The sequence below is a fragment of the Lutjanus erythropterus genome, chromosome 11 (genome assembly GCF_056507025.1).
Source record: "Lutjanus erythropterus isolate fLutEry1 chromosome 11, fLutEry1.hap2, whole genome shotgun sequence".
Classification (NCBI taxonomy): domain Eukaryota; kingdom Metazoa; phylum Chordata; class Actinopteri; order Lutjaniformes; family Lutjanidae; genus Lutjanus; species Lutjanus erythropterus.
Genome location: NC_139327.1, coordinates 23,186,395 through 23,214,386, shown reverse-complemented (window position 1 = coordinate 23,214,386; position 27,992 = coordinate 23,186,395). Strand labels below are relative to the sequence as shown.

Below are 27,992 nucleotides of genomic sequence, written 5' to 3'. Positions count from 1 at the left end.
GGGGTTTTTCAAGAAAAATGGACCAGGTCCCATTTCTTCATGTGTAGTGACAGCAGACTGACTGAATGTGGAAAAATGGACATATTGTTGAAATTGCACTTATTTTTCTTAAGACATCTCAGGCTGTTCATCATCTGCTTTGTAAAAGGATGTTTTCTGTGAACTGTGAATGTTTTGAGGACGTACTTCATAGATATTATGCAATGGTTTTACTGGTCCAAATTAATTTGACACCCCTGATTTAGACCCTATTCTGTGCAGTGGAAACGCATTGAGTTCCTCAAAAGGTTCCTGGTTAAAAGTTCCTGTGGTGTAAATGCAGCTAAAGTTGAACTTCTTTACCACCTTAACATGAGGCTGGAAACAGATGACAAAGTACATTTATGGTCATATCAGCTCACCTTTACAAGTTTCCTAAGTGTTGGCTCTGTAGAGATGTTGTGCTTTGAACAAAGACAATAAACACATACGTACGCCCTACGGTTAATACAGTTCACACGACTCAAGAAATAAATAAGAAACAAAGGGATAAGGAAACAGGAAATAGGTCTGATCAGTTCAAAATGGCTAACTACTGCCTACTTTGCTAACAGGTTCTGGAAATCTATTTGACCTCTGCAAACCAGAAGACCACGTTATTGACATTTAAATTAATATTTTTTTTAACCAGACCAGTAATCATGCTTCAAACTGACGCACTTACAGACACACAGACACAGACAATCATACAAAGTACAGAAAAACACACACGCACGCTCACAGAATCTGAGAAATAATATCCTCAAAACTGTTATTTAAGTCCTAAAAACACACGTTTTTAGATGCAAGATTTGTTCCTACAACCTAACATGTACAGGAATGAAAAAAATAACTTCTATCAGTATTTAAACATATGAAGAATCTTATTCTTTTTTTCACTTTTATGACGTGGCTAGAGCAAAAACCATCTGATATTTCCTAAAAAGTTGCTTTTTTGCTGGTTTATCATGTTACAAACACACTTTGTTACAGCGACGCCACACTAGGCTCTGAGCTGTGTGTCTGTGTGTGTGTTTGTGTGTCCTCCGTGTGTCTTTTTTAGGCTTTGACAAACTTATACGTGCTGACACACACAGCCACACACACAGAGATCGCAGCTGACACATCTGTGTGGCCGTTTTTTTCTGGGTGGCGTTCGCTCAGAGAGAGAAAGAGATAGAGAAAGAGAGAAAGAAAGAGAGACGGAGAGAGACTTCTGGATCTGGATTGACAGGATGTTAACCCCACCAGCGTCCTCTGATCGTCCCTAAGGTCAGTCCATACATCCACCGTTTGCCGTCTCTACGTCCCGCCGTTGTACGAGTAGTCCGCCTTGTTGTGCATCACCAGCTTATTGTCCACAAAGTAGAAGCTGTCGGACTGCGTCTCATACGGGTGCAGGATCATCTCTCTGACTGCGAGCAGACACAAGAACATCACTGCTGTAAGAAACTTTGGCAACACCTGCGTTATCCTGCTATTTCTCATCGATATAACTGCTTCTGGGGACATTTGTGGTCCCCAAATGATGAATCCTTATGATTCTGGTGATCCCCTGACTTTTCCTCCAGTACCACCATGATGTAGGTTTGGGTGAAATGTTAAAATCAAACTTTTTTTGCTGTGAAATTTGGTTCACAGATTCATTTCTCCCTAAGACTGAGTTGTAATGACTTTTTATGTGGTGTCATTGTCAGGCCAAACATTCACATTGTCGAGGCTTTGATTTATGACAAAATAGTCGAGCAACTTCTGACATTCCCGTGAGCCTCAGCTGCATTTCGCAGGGCCACACCCTGAAAGTCGAAGACTCCAGACTCCTTCTGCCTTCTGATGAGAAGAGCTGAATTTACTGCTCACAGCAACTTTCATAACAAGTCTCTGACTCTTTTGTTTGATATCTAATGTCGGCAAAAAATGCTGTTGTACATTTCTGATTCGTCGTTAGCATAGTTAGCAGGCGTTAGCTCAGAGGGCTAACTTGGCTTGTTTACTATATTGCTTGAATGTGACTTTAAAGTCGCTGAATAGTCGAATATTCAACGTATAAATCCTCATTAGACAGAAATTCTGAGTCAGGTACAGACCTAGGATTTAGTGCTAACTGGCAAATGTTAGCATCCTAACATGCAAAACAAAGATGGTGAATATGAAATATATCATACCTGCTAAACTTCAGCATTTTAGCATTGTCATTGGTAGCATGTTAGCATTTAGCTCTATGCAACACTATGCCTTAGAATCACAGAGCTTGTTTTTTGTGAAATACAGGATGCTTTCTCCTCATTAGGTCTCTAAAATCCTTTGAGAAAGCTGAGAAGAAAAAACATGAGCGCTGAAACAAATAATCGATTTTACTCAATTAACAGTAAACTAATTGATGAATGTTTTAAAAACTGAGGGTTCTTACTAAACCAGTTATGAAAAATATCAAATATTTATAGGTGCTCTTGGTTTCATATCATTGTCATCATCTGAATATTTCTGAGCTTTGAACTGTTAGTCACCATTATTTGATTAACTGAGTAAATAACCAGCAAGTTTTTAGGTTGAAGAAAAGCAGGAGCATACAAATGTATTTTGTAGGAGACCTCCACTGTGTTTTTGTTGTTTACTCACTGCTGTCCTCAGACAGAGGTGGGAATTCGTAGATGTGTTCACACGTGTTCTTGCTGCTGGGCATGCAGAAGCCGAACTCAAAGTCGAAACTCTTCAGCAGCTTCTCTCTGAAATAATGTCTCTCGATCATCCTGAAGTTCTCTATCGGCATGTCTCCGACCGTGAACTCAACACTGGAGGGACGAAGACAGACAGGAAGAAGAAAGGTGAGTGAGACAGAGAAATCACAGACAGCAAAAGAGAAAAGAGAAGGAGAGAGAGACAGAGGACGCAGCTGCCGGCAGATAAAGCTTCACACACGTTCACACTTACGTGGCTCCGACTTGCCGCAGTCGGAGAAAAGCAGGGGTGAACTGGTAACGGACAAACCGGCCGGCGTTCGGGTCAATGTCCCTCTTCTCCCCTGCTTTGTCTGACATGGTGATCAGTTTGGAGGGAACAAAAGAAGATGAACATATTTTTAGACAAGGAAGTTTTCCCTGAGCTCGTCTGTGGTCGACTCAAAACAAAAGATTTTTACAACAAATACAGTATCCAGTAGCCTGTATTCGTTAACGTTTTGGTAAAGTGGCGTCATTAAAAGTGTGCTGAATTAGCTATTAGCAGTTCTTGTTCGCAGTTTATTAAGGGATGCACAGAAAAGAAGAAGAAAAGTCACAACTGTGATGATTCTCAGGCAAATCTTGGGAGTAATAATGAGCATCTTCATTCTATATTTCCCAGCAGATTTCTGAACGTTTAATCAAGTTGGGATATGAGATATGGTATTATGCAAATTGAAGAACCCTGCAAGTTTTTGATAAATGTAAAATGTGTGACAAAACAGAATTATAATGAAGTACTGTGGTGCTGCAGAGACAGCCTACAAATCTTGTTCTGCAGATGTAAGAAAACATTTTTTTTTTTTCAGTGAAAATGAAAACTGTAATGCAAAAATGATCATTCCTTCTCAATGTATCACATATTGCGATCGTAATTTCACTTTAAATAATTGCGATATGACTTTTTTACCGAATCATGTAGCCCTAATATGAGATGGTGATGACGATGATAATGATGATATGTTTGGAAAGTACCACACAATCTAAAAATAAGTGCTTTTCATTTGTGGGTGGATTTGACAGAGTTATGACTCAGAAAAGAGAGTAAGAAGTGTGGTTTTTATGCAAATTGTGGCAGACAGTTTCAAACTATCCCTACTAAAGAGATTTTTTAAAGAGTGGTTGTATGAGGTACTTATCCATATTCAATGTATTATCTACAGTGGATGGCGGTTTGGAGAAGAAGTGGTAGTACCAGCACAGCAATGTACTGCTGTGGACAGGGTTTGTTGCAAAGTATATTTTAACAAACCTCAAAAAAATCTGTATCATTTTGAGACATTTAGAATATTTTCACTGCTTTACGTTGTTGCCAGTCAGCCTGTTCTTATGGGAAACCAACTACACTTCTCTGATGTATTTTACCTCACAGATCGAGGCAGTGGAACAGTTTCTTTGTGTTGTTGTGTGACTTTGGTGTTTTAAAGGGTTCGTTTTGATTCAGCAAAGTCACACAACAACACAAACAAACGGATCAAAGCAGTGGTAGACCAGCAACTCCTCTGTTCCGGGAGGAATAATTACTGATTTTGAGTGTGGTTGTTTTGGAGAGAGCGATATTTGGCTTATATAACAGTGGCTTCCTGTCAGAAAAGGCTGACTGTGAGCAAGGTAAAGTGGTGAAAATATTCTAAATATAGCGTACACTTAAAGTGATAATGATTGTTTTAGATATGCCTTTTATTAAGTGGCTAAAATTCATTGCTTAGCTTCGGTACTAGTTCTCCTCTCTGCTTCTCCAAAGTTGGTAACACACTATCCATATGTACCTCATGCAGCCCCACTTCAAAAAATCTATTATTTGCCTCCATGAACTGTGAGTCTCAGCTGCAGGTAACAGAGTCAAAGATCAGTGGACCAAACTGCAATAACAGCACAATAACACCTCCTCATAACTACGTTATAGTATAAACCATTTATTAATTGTTTATATTGTGGTAAATGCTAAATGGGAAGGCTAAAGTAAAGTGCTACAAAACTTTAGTGCTGCTTAGCTGCTTATTAGAGTGATTTAGCAGTTTTTAGACATTTCTTTAAAGGGCACAATATACTTGACAATAAATGACTTCATGAAAAAAATGCACGCATTTTAAATGGATGTTCCTGCAGGTTAACGGGTTTATTTAGTGGATTTGTGCAGCCGCCATGTACGAAGCAGCTTTACAAAGTCGTTACTGCACGTTTTCAGGGTAAATGAAGGTTTAATGAAATAAATCTACAGCGTAGTTCAGTGACTCGCCTGTGGACGGAGGTTTGGTGATTTCAAACAGCACTGTGCCGGTCTCCATGTCTCTGATCTTGAACCTGGTGAAGTCGATGTTGTAAATGTTCTCATCCGGGCTGCACAGATAATCTGTGAGAGACAGCGAAAGAGGGCGGAGGGTTACAGATTAGATAAGACAAAAAGTAGCACTTGGTTCATCATATAACACATCGTATAACTGGGAGTGCTGAGTATCAAACCTTAGTACACCACAGAGACTGAAATGTGCTCTTTAACAGTGTTAAAGAGTGTTAAAAAGTGACAGGTTGCCTCAAAAGATTGGACAGATTTTTTACATTTTTACACTTTTTCTTTCATGAGATATTTTCTGATCATCTTGAGGAAACTTTAGAGTACTTAATTTAGGCAAAGGCATTTATTTTAACACTCATGCACTCAGCAGTTTGGAATATTTTGTTGACTGAAAAAAGGTATAAGCTTTCAAAAAACTACTTGCTACTTGATTGTATTACTAGACTTCACAAGACTAGTGTGTAGGACTTAGTGGCATCTAGTGGTAAGGTTGTAGATTACATCCAGCTTGCCTCACCCTCCCCTTCCAAGCATGAAGGAGGACCTATAGTGGCCAGGAAAAAGGACTACATCTAACCATTAGATCTAAGACGATGTCCTCAAATGTCTTGGTTCGTCCACATGTACGGCCCAACTGATACTGGATTTTCAGAGCCAATGGCAGTAATGATATTAGGACTTAAAAAAGAAAAGCCTCAATATGTCAACTGATATTGCAATGATCCCTCAACTGTGCTTATCAAACCCTTGTGGGAAAGAAATGTAAGGAAAGCAAGAAATTTCACTGAAACAGCAAATAATCACTGGTATCTTCAATAATTATCAATAACTATAGAAGTAAATGAAATAGAGAAAAATATATGTATATATTTAAGTTGAAATAAGAAAAAATATACGAAATGCTGCATATAAAACAAAAATAAATAAATAAACTATCTGTATTATGTTCTGACAAAAAAGTATCATATTTGCATATACAGGACAACATATATGGCGATACCAATATAGACCGATACAGCTGTGATAGGCCAATATTGTGCTGCTGCTGGCTGACTCATAAATCTGTCTTTACTCTCTTCACTCTCATGTTTACTCTCATTGTAGGGTAAAGAAACCTGAAGATATTCAAAATAATCAATTATCAGAAAAGTTGGTGATTAATTTAATATTTGACAAGTAATTGATTAATCATTGCAGTGAATATGGTGGCCTCCATGGTAGAGAAACTGCGCCCTCTGTAGATATAAACAACCCTAACTTTGAGAAAAGCAAAAGTAAACTGCTGTAACAAGGAAAATTAATTCTCTTAACAAGCACAAGTTGCACGGCAGTCAGGAAGCTGTAATCTCAAGAGCTGCTTTGCATTCAATCCTCTCCGTGCACAACAACACTAAGTGGACATCACTAACAACGACATCTAAACGTGGCTACTGATGTGATGATGGATGGTGTTTTTGAATGAAACGATGCAGTCAGAAATTTACATACAAAAACTCAAAGTAAGACAGCTCTGCAGCAAACAACAACGTCTTCAGTAAATAATAATATAAACTCGATCCTGTTTACTGCAGCTTCAAATCATTATCAACTTTTGGACAACTAATGTAACATTCCCTTTGACTGTTTTAAGTGGATTTTTGACACGAAACTTAATTCATGCAGCCACACACACAGACGCACAAACACATCCAGTAAGAAAGAGTTATTTTTATTCCTCTAATCCTTCCTGCCCTCACCAGGCAGTGTCACTGCTCATTAGCATTCCCCAGCCGAGCAGAAACTTCCTGCTTCCTGCCTGATCCAATGATACCTCTGTGGCCGGCAGGTGTAACTGCAGCATCTCTCCATCATCACCTCCACCACCCTGGTTTCCTGCTTCACACCAGCTCATACGATTAAAAAAAAATAAGAATTAATTTAAGGTAACACTGTTTCAGGGATTTGAAGGTGGATCTCTGCAGCTCTGAGCGCCATGATGTTTGTGATTCTGACGTGTCCATCTATTAGCTCAGCGTCTGTTTCTCATTTCTGCATATTCTCACACACATACACACAGTGTGTCTGCTGTGTCTGCAGACAGTAGGACAGACACATCTGTCTTCTCAGAGACAACAGTAAAACGGTGGCGACACGGGCATCTATCAGCACAGAGGGGAATAATTTAATCGCTAATGATGGTGGCTCTGACTGGCCAATAAACCCACCAGCTGCTCTTTATGACACATCGACAGCAGCAGCCTCCCACTAAAACACACAACAACATGATATCTCCAGACCCCTGAATTTCATGCATGTCTTGTTTTTAGTATTTTTTATTTAAATGTGAACATTTTGCCAATGTTAAATTGACAAAAGTTAGTATTAAACTTTTTGTACATTTCTAAAAATGATAAATAAAGGTAGCAAATATTAATTTCACAATTTTTGTGAAGATTTATTTTAGTCAGTATTTGGGTCAGCAGTAAGGTCACACTTGAGAGAAAAGATATGATTTGAAATGAACTACTCAGGCCTGAAAGGTATCAGGGGCCACATGCATGAAATTATGAAGATTCATAAATATACATAATATATATATAAAAAAAAATATACATAGTTGAATTTTAGTTCAGGTTCGGTTCATGTTCACATTTATGTTTTACAAACAAATCAAGGGGGGTAAACATGAAGTTTTACAGACTGACAGGTAACTCAATGATTGGACACTTTCAGTGACTGTCATCCTGCATCATCAGTTCATCATCAGAACCCACATGAGGAACTCAAATTCCAGTTACAGAAGTTTCTGCAGCACCTCAATGCTTCTGACGTGAGTGTTTACAAGCTCACGCAGAAATAACCAATGCAGCAAATCACTGCACGTGATAAATAACGACTGCTGGATAGAGACAGGCTGAAAACGAGGCACCTCGCAGCCCACAGGACACTGTGCACCTGTGTGTGACGGCTACCTCGCTGACTTTGCTGTGACTCATGGCTGAGCAGCGCTGCGTCTGCCAGGTCTAGATCTCTCTACATTGACTTTGCAGAAAAGTTGTGAAGAGAAGAAAGGGAAAATCTGGCGAAAGTGCATGTGAAAAACACTACCCTTCAGCTGTTTTTAAGGGGCTTAAATAAGTTTTGCTGCTGACCCGAACCACAACAGTACTTTGCTTGGATTCCATGCTGGTGTTTGTCTCTGCTTCTAAAAAATGGAGGCTTGTTGACCAAACATCTGCTGTAGGCAAAGTAAGTATCTCATATAACCCACTTCAAATAGTCTGAACTATCCCTTTAAAGATGAAATGAAAATATCACTGACACAGCTTGTAAATATGCTAACATATTAATTAGACAACAAACAATTTGAGCTTATCTCCACACAGACTGACAGGAAACTGTAATGTTTGGACATAAATCAGGACACGTTTGAGGAAAGCTGTGCTGCTGAAAACTACAGAAATATGGTGTTTTTTTAAGAATCTCTAACAGCAAAAATTATCAGGAGAATACTGGCATTAACTGTAAACATTTCAATAATGTGTTTTCTAGTAGTTCCTCAAAGTTAAACATGAATGAGACTACATGTAGGTCAGGAGGACCACTCAGGATGAAAAGTATTAGTAACCTGAGTGCTCTACTGCTTATTTCTACATTAATTCCCCCTGGAGGATTATTTGAGGAGCTCCCTGCATGTTATCTTTCATGTTTATGTATTCATGCTGGAGCTGCCTGAAGAAGAGCCATACCCCGAAGTCACAGCATGTTGTCAACACCGTTTACTGTACGAGCTGAGTGATCCTGTCAGAGCTGATCTGATTCACTGTGACGCTGTGATGCCTTTGCTCCTCTGTCAGTCTGAACACTGAGGTCGGCTCTTCGAAACACATCAGCTCTGCATACAGCGCTGAACACACCCTGCTGGACAACGCCTGAAGATGCACACCGCCTTACACACACACACACACACACACACACACACAAAAGAAACAGAGAAACACCCTCAGCAGCCACATAATCTTAATTAATAAAAAAAAATTCTACCTACAAGGAGTGAGAAAATTAAAGAGATGCTGCCCATTTAAACATGTTTCTGAACCAAATATGTGTATTTTTTGTGCCTTTTCTCCAGAGCTCACAGGTTTTCCCACAGTTTGGTTTGGTCTGCCTCGTCAGTCTGGAAATGGCAGTAACAGCGCCAGATTTCACATTATTTTGTGTGGCAGAGCCATTTATAGAATAAGGACAGGTGAACAAGGGCAGCTGTCCTTATTCTGGGTTTTAAATTGTTTTTGCTTCATGAATTAATGTTTCACATTGCTATTCTGTCACTAGAGTTGTTTTAAAAAGAGAAAAAGTATATTGTATGTTTTGAATCTCTTTAATTAACAACAATTAATTGAATAATCGATTGTTAATGTTTTAATTTTCAGTTGAGGAAACGTGCAAACATACATAAAATTTACATAAAAACCAAGCATGTTCACACCCTCTAATCACAGCTGGGTGGTCCATCTCACTGAGCATCTCCTTCCTCGCACAACCACCCGCCAACCCACCTCCGCCCCTCGCCCACTGTTTAGCATCAGAATTATGCAGAGGGAGGCTCAGACCCGAGGGTGAAGTTACACTTTAATAATAGTTCTTCTGTGTGTGTGTGTGTGTGTGTGTGTGCAGAGGGTATGTTTGCACATGTGTATAATATACTGCACCACAGCTGGTGTTGTCCTCATCCTTTTGCTAACCTCGTGCTAACAGCCACCTTTGAGCCTCCTAATGAAGTCCCATGAGGACAATGAGTTTGAATGAGAGTTTATTCTGTGTGTGTTTGTGTGTGTGTGTGTGTGTGTGTGTGTGTGTATGCAGCTGTCTCGGTGTCTCTGTGTCCACTTGTGTGTGCGTACTCTCACTTGTTTACTTGCTCACAAAACCTGAGGTGTTTGTAGTAAATTATATGCAGTCTGTTACCTCAGGTCACACACACGTACACACACACGTACACACACACACACACACACACACACACACACACACACACACACACACACACACACACACACACACTCAAAGCCACAACCAGACTCCAGTTCATCCTTGTCAGCTCTCCTTCTGAGCTGTGATAGTAAACACCTCCAGACAGAACAGACTTTCTGTTTCTCTGTGTGTGTCCATGACAGAGGCATTGAGTTTGTGAGTGTAGTGGAACTGCAACAATTAATAGATTATTAATTGATTATTAAATTAATTGCCAACTATTCTGATAATCAATTAATCTGTTTGAGTATTTTTTCAAAGAAATAGTCAAAATTCTCTAATTTTAGCTTCTTAAATGTGTTTTTTTTTAAAGTCTTTTTACTCCTCTCTGACAATAAACCGAATATCTTTTGGTTGTGAGTAAAAACAAGACGTCATCTGAGGCTGTGGGAAACAGTGATTTACATTTCTCACCATTTTCTGACATTAAACAAACAACTATTAATTGATTAATCGAGAAAATAAATGACTGATTAATTGGCTTTGAAAATAATCGTTAGTTGCAGAGTATAAGACTGATTCAACCAAACGTTTAACCTTTGTGTATTCAATGTGAGCAGCGGAGCGTTTGGTCATTATTCAACACACTGACATGACAACAAACAGTTAAAGCTGAGCTGTGACTGTTACCGTAACTAACACAGGAAGCTCATCTGCAAACCACTTCTTCAAACTTCAGCATCAGCAGGTTTTAACGAAATCCTGTCTTGACCTCAGACTTCACGTCCTCATCAATGGACACATATTTTACATCCTTCACTCTTCATTATATCCCATATGTGCACATACGTCATGTGTGGTATCGTAACATGTATTCTGCTGATATGTTGGTGAGTCGAGGTGTTTGCAATCTGCAAGCGCACTGCTAGATACCACTAAAACCTACACACTAGTCCTTTAAAATGTGAAAATAAATAAGGCATTTCTGACTGTCTGATGTTGAGTTCAATTTATTCATTATTTTACAAATGTGGACTGGAATGGATCCATAAAAAATCCTGCACACTATCAATCATTTGTAGTTACTGAATTTTAATTAGGTAAAATGAATAAATGTGACACCTTTAACAGGCACAGTTTTTAATTAGATACACCTGTGAGCAAAGTGTAAAAGAACGTTGTGGTATTTGTTAGCAGATATTCATTTTGTAATGAAGTTTTTGTTGCAGTTAAGGTTGGGTGGTATCTGTTTTTTCATACCATCATACCTCCCTGACATTTTACCGCGGTTAGTGTTGTCACAATACTGGAATTACTAATTTCGATGCAACAACTTGAAATACATTGATATTCAATACCATTTTCGATACCATGGGGAAAAACTGAGGGCAGAAAATTTTTTATTTTCATTAAAAGATAAATATAACAAGGGCATAACATGACGGATACAGCAAAGAGACGAGTGATATGAAAGAGGCACTGTGGGTAAGTGAGAGGGCGCCGCAGAAGTGTAAGTGTGTCAACTTGCTGTCAGTTAGAAGAGAGAGAGAGAAAGTGCAGCTGGTAGTGAAGTATGGCCACTGTGAAAATAGAGCATTGGAAGCATTTCAGATATTCAGTATGGACATTTATTAGGCTTGGACAGTTTCAAGGTATTACAGTATACCAGAGTATTTAAAAATCCCCAAAAACATTCACATGAAAGAAGCTGGAATTGTTGAATTTTAATTTTTTTTCTTCAAAATTTACTTAGACCAATGAATTGATTATCAAAATAGTTGGCAATGAATTTAAAAATCATTTAATAATCAATAATTCAATCAATGGTTGCAGCTGTAGTACTCCCTTAGCATAAGTGGAGCTGATTGTCATTGCATCGCAATTCCCACGAGTTACACACTCACAAAGTTACACTCCTCTGAGTGATCAGCAGTCTAAAGTGTTCGCTGGTTTACCTTTATCATCAGGACAAAATCTAAAACACTCCAAAAACAAAACTTTTTCATCATACATACAGCAGATTTCTCAGCTCAGCTTTATTCCTTTGTCCACCAGTAAAGAGACTGACCCCTGGTGGTGTGTGTGGCACACTACAATACCACATCTCCCAATCAGTCTAATAGAAAGAAGAGCCTTCTGTATTTTGGCTGGTATTTAAATTTTGCTGTTGTGATTTTCTAATACCCCGGTATACTGTAACACCTTTATACTAGGGATGTGCGCGATTAACTGCCTTTACAATTAACCCTTACCACACTAGTCGGCACCAGAAATACAAGTCGGTTAAATTGTCAGATGGCAGCCCCTCTCGCCTGGCACACATGCCCTGATGGCACACCTAACTTAGTTGTTATCAGCTAGGTTGGACAGATGGCTCATAAAACCAGTGTGGTCTGGCAGTGTTTTGATATAGAAAATGAAAACAGGGTCGAATGTAGGCTGTGCCAGAATAAACTGATATATAATCACTCAACTGGAGCAACATGTGACCACATTCAGCACAGACACTGTTGTGTTGACACGGACATTAACCTACAAGCAGAGCAGCTGCTGCTGGCGACTAACGTCAACAATGTTGTTTACCCCCAGACACTGTGTTACTGAGTTGTTGTCATGTTTTGTAGGTCAATGTGCAGTGTTCGGATTGCATGGCCCAATGTTGCACACATATCAGCCGCATTTAAAATACAATTTGGTGATTGCAGACTGTGGTTAATTACTGCAAATGCCTCTTAATACACAGCATTTTTTGTACAGTGTTCAACATTATCAATTAAAAACCTGCGCTCAATTTTAAATTAAAATGTGTGTTTAGCCGACAGGGAAATTAGTTGCAGTATTAAACTGCATTTGCTGTTACCGTTATCCACAGGTGTGTTCAAATCAACCAGGACTGAAACCTTTAGGATTACAACTTGAGAAAGCCAATGATATGACCACACTTGACCATTTAGGGAAGCCCTAAAAACTGCTGCAAGGCGCATTAACAGCTGACTGAACAAAGTGAACGCAAAGAGAGAGAGAGAGAGAGAGGGAAAGAGAAAAACAAGCTGTAAACCACACATCAGAAAAGTGTTTTTTTTTTTATGCTTTTTGTCTGTCATCTTTCAGCTGACATCCTTCCTGTCCTCTCGCTGCAGATGTGACAGAAATCACCCGTTTACAACCAGACTAGGTCAGGTCGACAGTTCAACACAAACTGCACTACATGACCCAGATTCAGCCAAAATAAACAGTTCTGGGCTCGTTTTAGCCGTTCACCCAGATAGCGCTGGGACAGGACAGGTCTTAGGAAGCTTCCATGACGGTTTAAGATCAATGCCACATGAAACCATATTAGAGGCTTATAAACACAACATGCACGCAGGCGAAAATTACAGCTGACACTGATAATGGGATCTAGTTCAGTCTGTCCCACTTGTGCTGTGGACTGGTGTGTTCATCCTCACTGGAAGTTTCCACAGTTACAAGTTTTCACCTCCCTGCAAGTAGGATACACATTTTCAATCATACAGAAATCCCATTCTGAGTTTTGGCTTTCAGATTTAACTAGAACTGATATTGTGCGTAAGTGATGCTTTGATTTTAAAGTGAAGGACTGGAGTTTATTTTATACTGTTTGTTTGATGCACAATGTGAAGATGAAGGCAGTTTTCATTAAGTTTAAAATGACTGTTTTTGCTTCTACATTTGTTTATTAAACCAGAGGTCAAATTTGGTTCACTAAAATCCAGAACACTAGTTGAAAATGTCATGTCATGCTTTGGTTTACCTGCTAGAGGGACTGTGGTGAAAAATCAGTTGTTCATTTGCATTTTCTCCTTATTTATCAAGGATATTCTGAACTGTTCATCAAAATAAAATTTAAAACAAAAATTGTTTACTGTGTCCCAGTCAAAATTGCCTTCTTCCAGCAGGACACAAAGTTAGGCTGCACAGCGACACAAATCAGAGAGAAATTTGATTTACTTCTACATATATACAGTATATGCTATAGACTATATGCTATAGTTCTCTGTTGAAATTGAAACCAATGGGCCTTAAAATGTTACATTTTTTAAAACTGAATTAAAACTAGCGATTAATATAACACCAACTCCAAAAAAAAGTTTGTGCTGCCATTCAGACGACGTCTTTTTCAGAGACGTCCCTGCTTACTTCAGCAACACAATGCCAAGACACATTCTGCAGGTGTTATAACAGTGTGGCTTTGTACTTAAAGAGTTACCCTAAATGTCCCTCTGTCACCTTTGCATGGCCTGTTTCATGCGGCATGATTGGTCATGTGACAACAGTCATGTCATGTACAGATTTGTCTGTATTTCCGCTCAAGGAGAATGACACTTGTATGACTTACTGCCTTGTTAAATGCTCATTGATAAACATCCAGGGACACATGAACGATCATGAAATGATAACTCTGTTATAAATAGGCAGCTAATGAACAATTAACCTTATAACTGTTGCTTGTAGAGGGCTGGTTTTGTACCGACTTGAGATGAATCAGCTGTAAAGTCATGGCAGCATGAACTGTGATGCATTCACTGACACTTACTGATGTACACACTAGAGTTAATTTAACTGGAGATTAGATCTCTCAGCTTAGGGAAAAAATAAATTAACTACATAGTCAGTGAATATGAATCTTTAAACTGAATTGAACAAATGATTCGAATCAGCAAAGTGATTATTATTTCCACTGACTCTCGCTTTACTTTAATTGCCTTCATTTTATGCTCTTCATTGCTTCGCTTTAACAGAACATTTTCTTTCTTTCTTTATGTCACAGTGCTGCTCTGAGTGTTGATAATAAATATATTTTCCACTACTAATGCTTCTAAATATGAAGGGACGCATGTGATTGCTTGCATGTGTCTGCGTGATCAGCAGACCTACAGCTTGTCCACAGTTCATCTCACATACTGGACTGATCAGCCTTATTTTTTGTGCACACTCATGACTGTATGCTGAAGGACCTCTGTTATCAGGTCAGGTTATGTCAGGTTATCCCATTCTTTTGAAAACAATGTCTCCAGATTACTATTCACTGGAATCACACATGTATAGTAAGAACTTCCACTTTGCCAAAAAATACACTTAATGCCTTTAATTAAGTACTAATTAACTAAGTTACAGGTCAGTATAGTGGTAAGCTTCATATTAAATTTCTTCAGTTATCACTACATACATTATGTGAGTCTGGACAAACGTGTAAAATGTAACTTGACTGGTTGGTGGAAACAAACAACTGTGAGGCAGTAATTCTATTTTTTGACCGTGGTTTTATACAACCATCGACAGCTGACTTCTCACTTCTTTACCAGCTGCCGGGGGCCACAACTGATCAACAACTGCTTCAGTTTGAAATCTTGTTTCGACTCCGGTCTACACATATGTGTGGGTCATTTTAATGCTGGTGAAACTTGACATATGTTTCCAGTTGCAAACTGTCAAAGTCATATTGAATCATGAATTTGGAGAATCATGACAACCCTAATTCTTAAATGGAATTAGTAAATGATAGCATGCTAACATAAAAAAACAATATAAAAAATAATAAACATTATACCCACTAAGTATCGGCAGTTTAGCATTGTCACTGCGATCATGTTAGCATGCTGCTGTTAGCATTTAACTCAAAGCACCATTGTGTCTAAGTACGGCCTCACAGAGCTGCTGGCATGGTGGGGGACACTGGGAGTCTTGTTATGGAAGAAACTTGTCCACAAATGGAGCAGAACAGGAAGCCTTATATAGAAATTTTAGGGGCATCGACTAATGCGCAAGATCAAATGTCATGAACGCGTGGCATTCATCAGGTTTGGACAGGAAAGAGAGTCGGATATGTCAGCAGAAAAAGTAAGAGATTTAAGAAAAAATTACCAAAATGTTTGTGTGTTTGCGTTTCAGCTGAGTGATCAACACCCACCTCTGTCAGGTTTGTGTCAGCTGGTGTGTCTGTATCAGGGTATCTGTATTTCCATTCATCTCACATGAGCTATAAGCTTCCCTCCAGCTCAGTGAGCGCTTTTCTACTGCATCTATATAATACAGCCATCCTCTATACCGCTGCTGGACCTCTGCCACTTCTCCGGCATGGAGCCCGCTGTCTTGTCGGCATGGAAACCACACGTTTGGTCTCCTGTCCTCATGCTCACCTCACAGCAGCGGTCAGGTTCAAGAGTATCGCATGTGGACAAAAATACAGCTGATTTCCACTCACTGCATTTCGATGAGGGTCTTCAAACTCTCTCACACACACTAACGTGTAATTCTCAGCCCAATGTGACAATCAGGACGCCGCTGCAAACGCACATTATGAAAGACTCAAGACAAGAAAGCAGACAGCTAGTGTATGATATACACCATGACACAATATAGTATTACTGTAAACAATCTGCTGTGAAATGCCAGAGGGGAAAAACAGAAACAAATATTCAACAAATAGCACAGAATATATAATTACACTGTATACATACAGTATATAGTATTTTTTAACTAGACATTCTGTAGGATACTGTTTAACACATAAACACTATATCTAGTTTAAACTTTTTACATTATTCTGGAAAACAGAAAATTAGAGCCACCATTATATCACTAAGCCGATATTTTTTTGGCTGCTATTGACTTTCACTCATTTTGGAGGGACATAAATGTAGAATATTAATGTTTCATGGGCAACATTTTTTATCTATATTTAACTCTGTTTTAATATCTTTATATTCAAGTTGAATGTGTTTTTGTTCTATTTGATTTTATTCAAGTTTTTAATTTGTTTATATTATTTTACAATCAACAGAATCTTGCCAACAATACTGTTATAATTGGTGTCTTGTGTAAAAAATTAGTATCATCTGATACATTACTGAGATTTAATGTTTTCTGAAATACTGATATCAGTTTCAGCCTTTAAAAAAATCCAGTAAAAGCCAAGCTCTACAGAATATGTAAAACCACAGCCACTTTCTGCAGACATTTAGAGAATATTACAGTAAAAGACATGATGAAAATATGACAGGAAGGCCCCCGCTCCGGTCCGTCTCGGTAAAGGGGGATCTATCTGCCAGTTAGGTGGGAGGAAGAAGGCACTTAGGCCCAACTCAGCTCACATGGACTAATCCGGTTTAGTTTCATGTATGAAGACAAATCCAACTAATCACTGGAGGGAGGGGGGCAGGGTTAAAGCAGCGAGGGGAAGGAAGATGGGGATGAAACTGGGCTAGTGCTGACAGTTCTGTAATGACATGCCTTACACTGTGGCTGCCTAATATCCAGTTTCAACATGAAACATGCCAAATGAGAGCAAGAATAAGAAGCTCTTCTGGGCCGACACAGATACCAAACCTTTACAAAACAATTTGACCAAGAGCCAGTGTCAATACCAATGTTTTAGCCGGCTGTTGGTTGGTCCATCACAGTTAGTTTTGTTGTTTGTGGCGATTTTTAGTTGATGATTTTGTTTTGCCTGCCTCAGAGTTCAATGACACAGCTAAACAAAACAAGAACCAAAACTTGTTTTACCGGCCACTCGTTTCACCTTCTCTCAGTGAAACACCAGAGCATGTTGTCACAAGGATTTTTTAATAAGTGCGTCGACTAATATAGAAATATATTTATGATTCCCCTTATTTATAATCCTTCATTGAAATGTTCTCCCTGTGCATTTTTGTAATATCTGTTTTATCCTGTTATCTTAATGCACACAGACTGCTGAAAGCTGTTACTGTACTGTTATTGGTTTTGATATCGTAATTTTTTTTTTAAAATGATACCCAGAGTACAGGCTGACAGTACTGCAGGCTGAAGTGGGTTAACTGAACTGCAGGCTGTACAACAGTTTAGTTTAACAAGTCATCACTCATTTATTTAGCTTTACCACCAAAGACCTCACAGGTCACAAGCCCGTTCACACAGTTGTATTCATGAACGCTTCAGTGACTCAAATTTAAGCCCGACCACTATCAGTTCTTTTAGAGGTGCTGAGGAAATGTAATTTAAAGCTGTGAAACTGCATCAGACTGAACGTAGCTCAACACTGACAAAAGCTGTGGTCATGAGCTAAATTTCCAACAGACCAGCGTGATGTTAAAACACCTATTAATATTGCAGTTGCTCTACCAGGGCAGAACAATTTATTGAACATCTTTGCTTTGTACAGATGCTGGCAAAAATACCACCATAATAATTTTAATATTTTCAATGAAATTAAATTATGAGAATAACGACAGTCATTCTCTCTCATATCACAAATCATACTGCAATTGCAATATCAGTTAAAATAATCGCAATAGGTATTTTTTCGAAATTGTTCAGCCCCAGTAGCTACAACATGTGTTTGTGTCTGATTGTCTGGGAGATGCTTCTTAAAACTGCATACTTGAACATCTTAGTGTCATGGTGTTGGATTTTGTTGGTTATTTCCTGTTTTATTTTGGTAGTTTCTGGTCCTCTCTCATGTGTTTTGGTTTAACTTCCTGTCTTTGTCTGTTTTCCCGCCCTTTGTGATCACTAATTATTTTCACCTGTCTTTGACTGCCCTCACCTGTGTCTTGTTTTCCTCCCCCTCCCTAGTGTATTTAATCCTGTGTCTTTTTCTCCTCAGTTGTTGGTTCGTACTGACTTGTGTGTTCTTTGGTTTGTTTATTTGTGATTTTTTTTGGTTCTCCCTGCATGTATTTTTGTTTTTTTCTCCCCTGCCTGGACTGAAGACTATCCTGCATAATTTTGTAAGCTTTTGTTGGTCTTTGTTGATTAAATATCTTTACAAAGTGCTCCCCTCTCTGCGTGGTCTGCATTTGGGTCCAACCCGGAGAATCCCTGAGCCAGCCTAACACTTAGACTAGATAAGACTGCTAAAAACCACAGCAATGAATCTATACATCCTGGTTTACAATGTATAGAGCCCAACAGAAGTGAAGTGAGCTTCAGAAGTGAAAACCCCATTGCATTGCATGCATGGAGGATTTAGATTATTGGTCATTATGTCGTAACCATCTGAGGTAGACTGACCGTGATGGTTTAAGCTCCTGTAGATGACACAAGTCTGTAAATCAACCTTGTTTTATGAAAAACAAGTTTTACTCGCGATATCATGGAGAAGTACTTCACTACCCACAATACTTAAATGTGACAGTGAGGTCTGTGATTGACAGTAAGAAGACACTCAGAAAGCAGTTAAAATTGAGCACAATAAATCGATGGTGTTAAACACTGTCTGAAAATGCAGCTGAAATGTGTGCCACTTTGCGTCCTTCATTACAAACATTGCACATTAACCTACAAAACATGACAACTCACTAAATGATAACCCTTTTCAAACCGAAAAAGATGACAGAGTCTGCAGGCAAATGACATCGTCTACTCAGAGCTGACGTTAGCCGCCGGATCGCTACACAGTGTGGCTCACGTTAGCAGTGCTAGCAGCAGCAGCCTGCTCTGCTTGCAGGTTAATGACCGCATCTGTGCTGAATGTGGTCACATGTTGCTCCAGTTGAGTGGTTATATACAGTTTTATTCTGGCACAGCCTACATTCAACCATATTTCCATTTTCTATATTAAGACACTGCCAAACCGCGCTGGTTTTATGAGCTGTTATCTGTCCGACTTTGCTGATCAAAACATCCGGGGTTGCGTGGGACATGGGGGCTTAGGGGCGAGAGGGGCTGCTGTCTGATGGGGCCACGGCCCCGACTAGTGGTAGGTGGCTGCACAACACCTTTGAGGCAACAGTTAACTGGCATACCACATGAATAAGAAGGTAATTGTGTAGTCGACTAATTGCGCACTTCCCTAATCAGGACAGTTCATCACATAATTGAATCTGAGCAGGGCTGCAACTAATGATTATTTTTGTAATAAATCCATCTGCTAATTAATTACCAAATTAATCATTTGGTCAAATTAAGTGCCTTGTTTTGTCTGACCGGCAGCAGTTCTTTACATTTGAGAAGCTAGAACCAGAGACTGGCTCTCCATCATCAAAATAGTTGCAGATTATTTTTTATTTTGATCCAGTAATCTGTTAATTGACTAATTGCTGCAGCTCTAAATCAGAGGCTTTTCTTTTCTCTCATAACAGCCCTTCAGTCAGCGACACTCGCATCGAGGAATTTACTATTTATAGCAAATGGTTGTAAAGGATTTGGTAGAAAAGGCTCTGCTCTCAAAGAACCCGAGCAGCAATGAAGATTCTGCTGTCAGAGTTAATCCCCCTTCATAAACATCTGAACAGAAAATCTCAGATACGACACAATACAAAAAGAGGACACCGGGGTCGTGTCGCCGGACAAATTTATCTTATCACAGATACATCAGATACAGGCTACATGTCAGACGATGTGTACTGAGGAATTTCATCGCAGAAATTCAGATGAGGTCATTTAGAAACAATGACTTACATAGTTTGTCCACTAGAGAGCACCGACAAGTTTACTTATCTCGCTCTGTAAAGATCTTAATCACAGTTCCTTTAAAACGATCCTTATACATAATAAACCTTGTATGATACATTGTTATTGTATGTTTACAACTCTCTCTCAAATTGAGCCAAAATAATTAGCTGATCGATCAATTAGTCTATCAACAGAAAATTAAATAAGTATTTTGATAGTTGATCATTTGAGTCAAGAAAAAAGCCAAACATTATGTAGCTGCAGCTTCTCTAATATGATGATTTTCTGTTTTTCTCTGTTTTGTATCACTGTAAACTGAATATCTTTGGACTGAACATTTTTCAGTATTTTGTATTAAAAAAAATAATCAGCAGGTGATCAGTAATGATTTTTTTTATGTCATTTGCAGCCATACACTGCCAGAAACTGTAAAAATGACAATTTACCAGAAAATTTACCAGAGCTCATGGTGGTTTTCACTTACACTGTTTGGGAGATTTTGCAGTGCTGTTTTCCTGTTAAACTCCAGCAGCGCTTTGTGGACTAAAAAACTAAACCCGCCCTTCAGTCAGCATGTGGGTGAGTAGATAATGACTGAATTTTCATTTTTGGGTGAACTATCCCTTTAACGACTTGAGTTATCAAACAAAAATGACAAATATTTGCTGGTTCCATCTTCAAAAATTGAAAACCACCATGAGCTGTGGAAAATTGAAATGGACGTTTTAACAGTTTCTGACAATAAATATGGCTGCAAATGACAAAAAAAAATCATTACTGATCATCTACTTTTTATTTTTTAAATAAATTAAAGGAACAGTGTTTGCAGATTTGGTGTATGGCGGTCTGAGAATTACATCACCAAGAAAAGTCTCATTTCACGATATGATATAATATTGATATATTGCCAAGCACGATCGACTAATCATTTCAGTTTTACACAAAACAACTGACTATTCTGAAAAAAAAAAAAAATGTTCACATGGAAACAAACTGTTAGTCGCTGTTAGTGTTTCCTGCAGCTGTGAGGGTTCTGGTGGTTTCCACACTGACAGATTAAGATTCAGTTAAGAACATAAGTTTGGATCAGATCAGTCAGCTGAGCAGAAAGCCTGCTCTGTGTTTCTGCAAAGCTTTATCAATCTGTTCAGCTCGCTTTGATTACCAGACAGTCGGAGCACAAAGCGATTCATATCAAATTTAAAGTATTTGAAAGTCACTTCTCTGAGAAGTTTCCTCCCCTGTGAGACATCTGTGCTTGGAGAGTAACCGATTACATGTGACAGATTATATAATCAAATACTCTCTCTCTCACTCACACACACACACACACACACAAAGTAATCAGATTACAGTTCTATTAGGTAAAAATGTTGATTATTAACAATTACAATTACGATTACAATTTTAAAATACATTTAAAAGTAAAGAATAATACACTGTCATGCACAGTGCGCCCACTTTACAACACTTCTCTTGTTTCACAGCATCAGTCTGGTCTCAGTGTAACCAGCGAATGTCTCTTTTATATATATATATGTATATATTCACACAGAATGAAGGAATGAACAGCATCATATTAAACGAAGCAGTTTCACCATATTTGGTATTGAGGTAATCCAAAAGTAATGGAAAGTAATCAAGTTGCATTACTTTAATATTTTTATACTTGTTTTAAGTTACTGACTACATTTTTAACAGGTAATTAGTAACTATCAGAAAACATTTTCAAAGTAACCTTTCCAAGCATTGGTACAACCACAGAGTTAAAAAAAAACAAAAAAACTTTTTGACTCAGGATTGTTGTCAAGTCAGGCTGAGTTGTGCTGAATATCATGCCGCTTAGAGAGGGGATCAATTTCAGCCACTTGAGAGTGTGTGGTAGCAGCAGCAGGAAAAACAGAGATGACGAGTCACAAAACAACAGCAGGGCTTCAGTGTCTTCTCAGGAGAGAGAGAGAGATCCAGTTGCTTTGTCTGACCGCCAGAAACGGTGTCAAGCAGGTGTGTGTGTGTGTGTGTACACATGTCTGTGTAACACATCAAGCTACAAACAGAGGAGCAGAGAGCAAAGAAAGTCGAGGAGGAAGTGTGTGGGAGAACAGAGATGCACGCTCCGCTGCCTGTAACCACAGGGAGATGCTTCACGTTGCCGTAGTGATTCAAGCGTGTATTCATGTTGCTGTGGTGATTCACACATGCCTCCTCTTGCCTCCAGCGATGACGCTGCGACGTAGGAAAGTGAGACTTTCCAAGACCATAATAGGGTCCAGCGTGGGAGACAGTCCTTACGAAGGTCCCGAACATGTCGCTGTGCAGCTGGACAACAATCCTCACTGAGGAGGTCACCGCCAAGAAACTCACAGACAAAACACAAAGATAGACACTCATACATGTACAAAATATAGCTGGAGTTATTATCATGGCCCTAAAAACTGACTGTTTAAAAGGTTAAAGGCAGCACGGAAGCTAACTGATAAACTAGTGGGGGCTGGATCAGCAGCAAAATATACTTTAGCCACCTAAAAACGTTAATGAAGGAGAAGAGTGCCTACCAGCACTGAACAACAACAACAACTAAATATGTACGATAGTCGCATGAACAGCTGCAGCAACAGTTCCGCTTCAATTTGTCCAAAAGAAAGTAGTGATGCGTGGATCAAACCAGTTAACCCACAGGGTGGGCAGGTCCAGATTGATTTTGTAGAAAATACCACGGGTTACAAAAGGCGGGTTGAGTGACAAAGCGGTGGTCGGAATAAGTATTAATGACTCCCAGAAAGACTAGTCCTCTTTCTACCTTCCTTCACCTCTGTCTGTCTTCCTCTCAGTCAAACAAATGCACGCTGGCTGCAGCGGTGCACACAGCAGCTGATCTGTGCTCATAGTACAACAAAACAGATTCAGTCTCGAGTTGTGGACTACACTGCGCATACTGTTTTAAAATTAGCAGTTAAAATAAGAATGGAAAAAGCAGAAATCACTTTTGCATTACTTTTCAGACATCCAGCCTGCTCTCCTGACAGTGATTTGTGGCAGGCTCAGTAAATCTCCCCTTCGGTCTTTTGTCCTTGAAGCTCAGAGGAGTTTTTTTTTTCAAGTGGCAAAAAACCTCTGCAATGATTTTTGTCCTTTACCTTGGTATCAAACTAAGTATCAAGAATAGTGGAAATTCATGAGTATTATCAACTACTAACTTTCTAGTATGGTGACATCCCTACTAACAAGACATGTTGTAGAGGGATGCAGGAAAAACATATTAACGTTCTTGTCCTAAGACGGGCGTCATTGGCCTTTTTTGCTTCCAGCTACTTTCCTATACAGATGACTCTTAAAAGAACTTTTTGCTGCTTGTTAGCTAGTCAGTGCAGCTAACCTGTTAGCTTGTCGGTGAGTCCCTTTCATCACATTGTTCCTGGTGCGTCCTCTCCTCGCCACTACAGAGTTGGGTAATTGAGCCAGTGCGGGGAGTGTTTCTGACAGCTAACATGGTGTAGCTTACAGATCAATAGGTAAGCCACGGTGGAAGCACACGTGGGGGTTTGTCTGTTTAATGACTGGTTGTTTGCGTGTCTATGAACTAAAGCATATTTGTTTTCATGTTTTGCATTTAAATCATTAAAGGGAAACTATTGCCCAGGCCTAATAAGCACCTCATACAGCCCCACTCAACAAAACCCTGAACTGTCCCTTTAAAGACACTATCAGACATTGCAATGACAGTCAGTAAAAGAGGAAGGACAAGCTGAGCCAAAGGATGTTCCCAGAGCTCTTCCTCCTCTCAGTAAGCTGTGATTATGTTGGACTAGACAGGCAAGGTCTCGCTCCTCATCACAGCATACACTTCCTGTTTTATCTTGAACTGCAAACTAATAAAAAATAAGGAAAAGAGGAAAAGGATAAGAAATAAAATATCTCATTGTATTGTTTATGACACCTCAGTTACATGTGGTATGTTCAATAAGGCTGCTCATGAAAGCAGCACCAACATCAATACATGCAGAAATGAAAAATGTGAATTTGTGCCAAATGCCCAAACACTTAAAATAGCTGGGAGAAAATCTGACAGTGTTTGCATGTTATCACACCTAGTGTGTATCGTAATGGCCAATGTAACGGTGTTGTGTAAGGTATTATGCCGGCCTTTAAATAGTCAAATGCCCTGCAGGGCCACCTGTTAGCTAACCACTGGTTTAAGACCTGAGTTGATGATAGATGTAGGTGTTCTTATTTAGCACATAAGAGCTTCCTAGCTGCCATCTTTCTTGAGGCTTAGACATGTTACATACAGTAATTAAAAAAGCAGCTACATCATGTAATGTGCTATGTAATCAGCAGCTTTTTAACTGTGGCAGTATGAATCAGCAAACTGAGCTATTTCAAGCTTTTTCAACAGCAAGTAAGTATGGTAATCAAAATGTCACAAGTGACTGAAAAGGCCCTTCGCAAAAAAAAAAAAGTGTGAATAAGCAGCTCTGCTTGTGCTAAAAGAGTGTACATACTGTGACTAAACATCACTTTGTGAGACACATACATGTTGGTTTGAGCTGTTTGGAAATAACTATGCTGTTTTAGGAACACATGGAAATCAGCACTTAAAAAGACCAAATGTTTGAACGTTAGATCTCTGATCTGAAAATCTTTTCTCTGACATTAAGTAAAATACAATACAGTGTGAATGTACAATTCTGAAGTACTTGTACTCTACTGTGAGTGCTTCCATGTTGTGGATGTTACTGTTTGTTGTTGTTGTCCTGTGACAGACTGAACTACCCAACAACACAATATAATGCAGTTTAAGTAAGAATTTTGCAGACTGTCATTTCAATAGATATCTGCTCAGTCACTATCTATTATAACATATATTGTATAATCTGATGGTGCTCCATGATGTACGATACCCAGGTAGAAACAGATCCGCTTGTTGTGTTTTTTATCTGCCCACTGTATGACCAATAATAAGCGCTGCACAATTCATTGCAATATTACTGAAATCGCAATATCTAAATCACAGAACCCTGCAGGGACAAATGTGTGACAAAACAGCATTATAGTGAAGCACTGCAGTCTTGCAAAGATTCTCTGGCCTATAAATCTTGTTCTCCAGATGTTAGAAAACATGAGACACAGACCTCAACAAATACAACAACACACAAATTTATCATTTACAGCAAGGTGGTAAAATAAGATTTCAATGTAGTTCCATCTTTGACAGGTTGGACTTGTCTGAAGAGATAAATAAAAATATAGTACAAACTAATTTATATGGAGGAGTGCTGAGGATGAATTAGGAGTCTCACAGCCTGAGGGAAGAAGCTGCTCTTCAGTCTGGTGGTTCGGCAGCGGATACTTCTACATCTCCTGCCTGATGGCAGGAGTGTGAACGGGCTACGGTGGGTGTTGTGATGAAATATCCGTTCAACTGTCAATTAATCAATTAGTTGTTACAACCATAAAATGTCAGAAAATGGGAAAAAATTATGTCCTCAAATGTCTCATTTTGTCCACAATCCGAAGATATTCAGTTAAGAAACCAGAAAATTTTCACATTTAAGAAGCTGCAAACATGAAGTTTGTCCTTTTTTCTTAAAAGAAATTACTCCAACTGATTATGAAACTAATTGGTGATGAATGTAATAATCGATTAATCATTGCAGCTCTACTTGTGTTTAGAATTTCAGGCCTGAGTTTTGCCTTTGTGAAGGCACATCAGACCAGTTGGAAAAGTCAAAACAATGTGTCTAATGTATCCTTGCACTGGTTCGATTCCTGAACCTGGGCCTGAGCAGAGAGTTTGGATTACAAACAGTTCACTGACTGCTGCACACATGAACATGACCAGAGCGTTTTAATTCTCGGGAGAGGAGAGAAAGGAAAGGGGAAAACCTCTGCACTGAACTAAAGGTGAACTCATGCACAGGAAGCACCTACAGACTGTTTTGAAGGCTGACCCCTCGGTCACCCCAGCACCTCACTCTGCACCTTTCCAGTCACATAAAATCACTCTGAAGTGAAGTGCAAGAAAAGTGCAAGTCGTGCATGTTCAGCAATTAAACTGTCTTACGCATCTCACTGCTCCATCAGGTCTCCAGCCTGGCTGCACTTCAAACTGCACACATGGTGTTTTTAAGATGCAGCACACTCATCAAACATCACTCAGCCACCTCCATGACCGCGAGCTAAACTTAACCAGTGGTGGGCTGCCTGACACCTCACCTCCACAGGTCCCGGCCAGATAAATGTTTAATGCACAGCTGCAGACAGGTGGGGGTCCCGTGATGCATTATTATCATGTGTTTGAGCAGGGCCTCTATACATTACATAAATCAGGGGGTAATGACGTGATGCATGACTCATAGAGGAGCTGTAACATTCCCAGCACCTTTGTCCTCCTCTGTCAACCAGCACCCTACACAGCAGCGGTGTGAACTTACTCTCTGTGATCTTCTGTAAGCCCAGCACATCCTCCGGAGTGATCACGGCGCTGGCCAGCAGGTCCTCCTCCGTGGTCACCGGGACTCCCACGTCGGTCGAGTTGCAGCCTTTCTTCACTTTCATCGCCGCCGTTTGCTTCGGGCTGCCGCTCCTGCTGCTGTCTGTGCCTCCGGTGTCTCTGGCCGGATTATTACCGGCGGCAGGCTTCTTAGCGCTTGATGGGTCCTGGCTGTTGCCTCTGCTGGTACAAGAATAGCTCATTCTCCGCTCCTCCTCCTCCCCCTCTCCTAACCCTGGGCTTCCAAGATACAAAACAGTTGCCTCCCTCCTCTCCTCTCCCCCTCCCTCCCTCCCTCACTTGAAGGATGCACAGTTGCTGTCTGTTATCCGGTGCTTAATTCAAATCCGCTTCGTCTTTATGAGGCTGCAGTCTGTTCCTCAGACGGGCTGCATGCGCACGGCTCCTGCAGCTCTCTATGCGGACACAGGGCAGAGCAGGGTCGGCCCTTTCTGCAGCTCCTCTGCGCAGCTGCTCTCTCGGACGCCGATTCTGTTGTGTCAAGTGAAGCTGGAAGTCTGTGGGAAATAATCTGCTGGGTTTGAAACTGAAAAAGAGGCGGCAGATGGCCGTTGCTGTCAAGGAGGAGGAGGAGGAGGAGGAAGAGGAGGGGGGGGGGGTGGCGTCTCAGCAGCGCCGCGTTACAACCGACCAATGCGCGCTCCAATCAAGATGACAAAAGGCCCGATTCATTAAAATCATCCCGAATATTTGCAGTGTGTGTGTGTGTCTGTGTCTGTTAAAGGCCATAAACACAATGAAAATCTCATTATCATCAGGCCTAGTCTGTACTGTACAGTATCCTATGTATTAAAGGGGCAGTCTGTAAGATTTACTGGCAAAATATGGTAGAAATGTAATATAATAAGGGTTGTCAGAATGTCAGTATTAAATCGAAAATTGATTGAAAGGAGCTTTTCAGTTTTTCAGTATTTTTTTCTCTCCACCTGGCCAACATGTAAGATGAAGAAAAAACGGGAACACTTCAGAGATGACACAGCTATCAACATATGCTATCATTTTAAAGAGGAAATCGGTAATATATGAACAGCAATTCACCATGAAATGGCCACAATATGTCATCAGAGATAAAGGAAGCATGCTAAATTGAAACAAC

General features: G+C 39.7%; 1 protein-coding gene across 1 annotated transcript; it reads right to left on the bottom strand.

Moving 5' to 3' along the window:
• Positions 1-364: 364 nt before the first annotated feature.
• Positions 365-27,467, bottom strand: unc119a2 (unc-119 lipid binding chaperone a2). Its single transcript, XM_084730319.1, has 5 exons — positions 26,817-27,467; positions 4,978-5,091; positions 2,950-3,049; positions 2,638-2,810; positions 365-1,433 (listed from the first exon to the last, which is right to left on the bottom strand). The coding sequence occupies exons 1-5, from the start codon at positions 27,076-27,078 to the stop codon at positions 1,321-1,323; spliced, it is 762 nt and encodes a 253-aa protein (XP_084586445.1). The 5' UTR covers positions 27,079-27,467; the 3' UTR covers positions 365-1,320.
• Between the last annotated feature and the right edge of the window lie 525 nt (positions 27,468-27,992).

Bases quoted from the DNA above. Each gene is read 5' to 3' on its own strand.
- unc119a2 (XM_084730319.1), bottom strand. From the start codon at position 27,078: ATGAGCTATTCTTGTACCAGCAGAGGCAACAGCCAGGACCCATCAAGC. The intron at 3,050-4,977 runs GCGAGTCACTGA...TCACCATGTCAG, and splicing joins CACCAAACCTCCGTCCACAG to ACAAAGCAGGGGAGAAGAGG. The intron at 2,811-2,949 runs GTAAGTGTGAAC...TCGTCCCTCCAG, and splicing joins CTGCGGCAAGTCGGAGCCAC to TGTTGAGTTCACGGTCGGAG.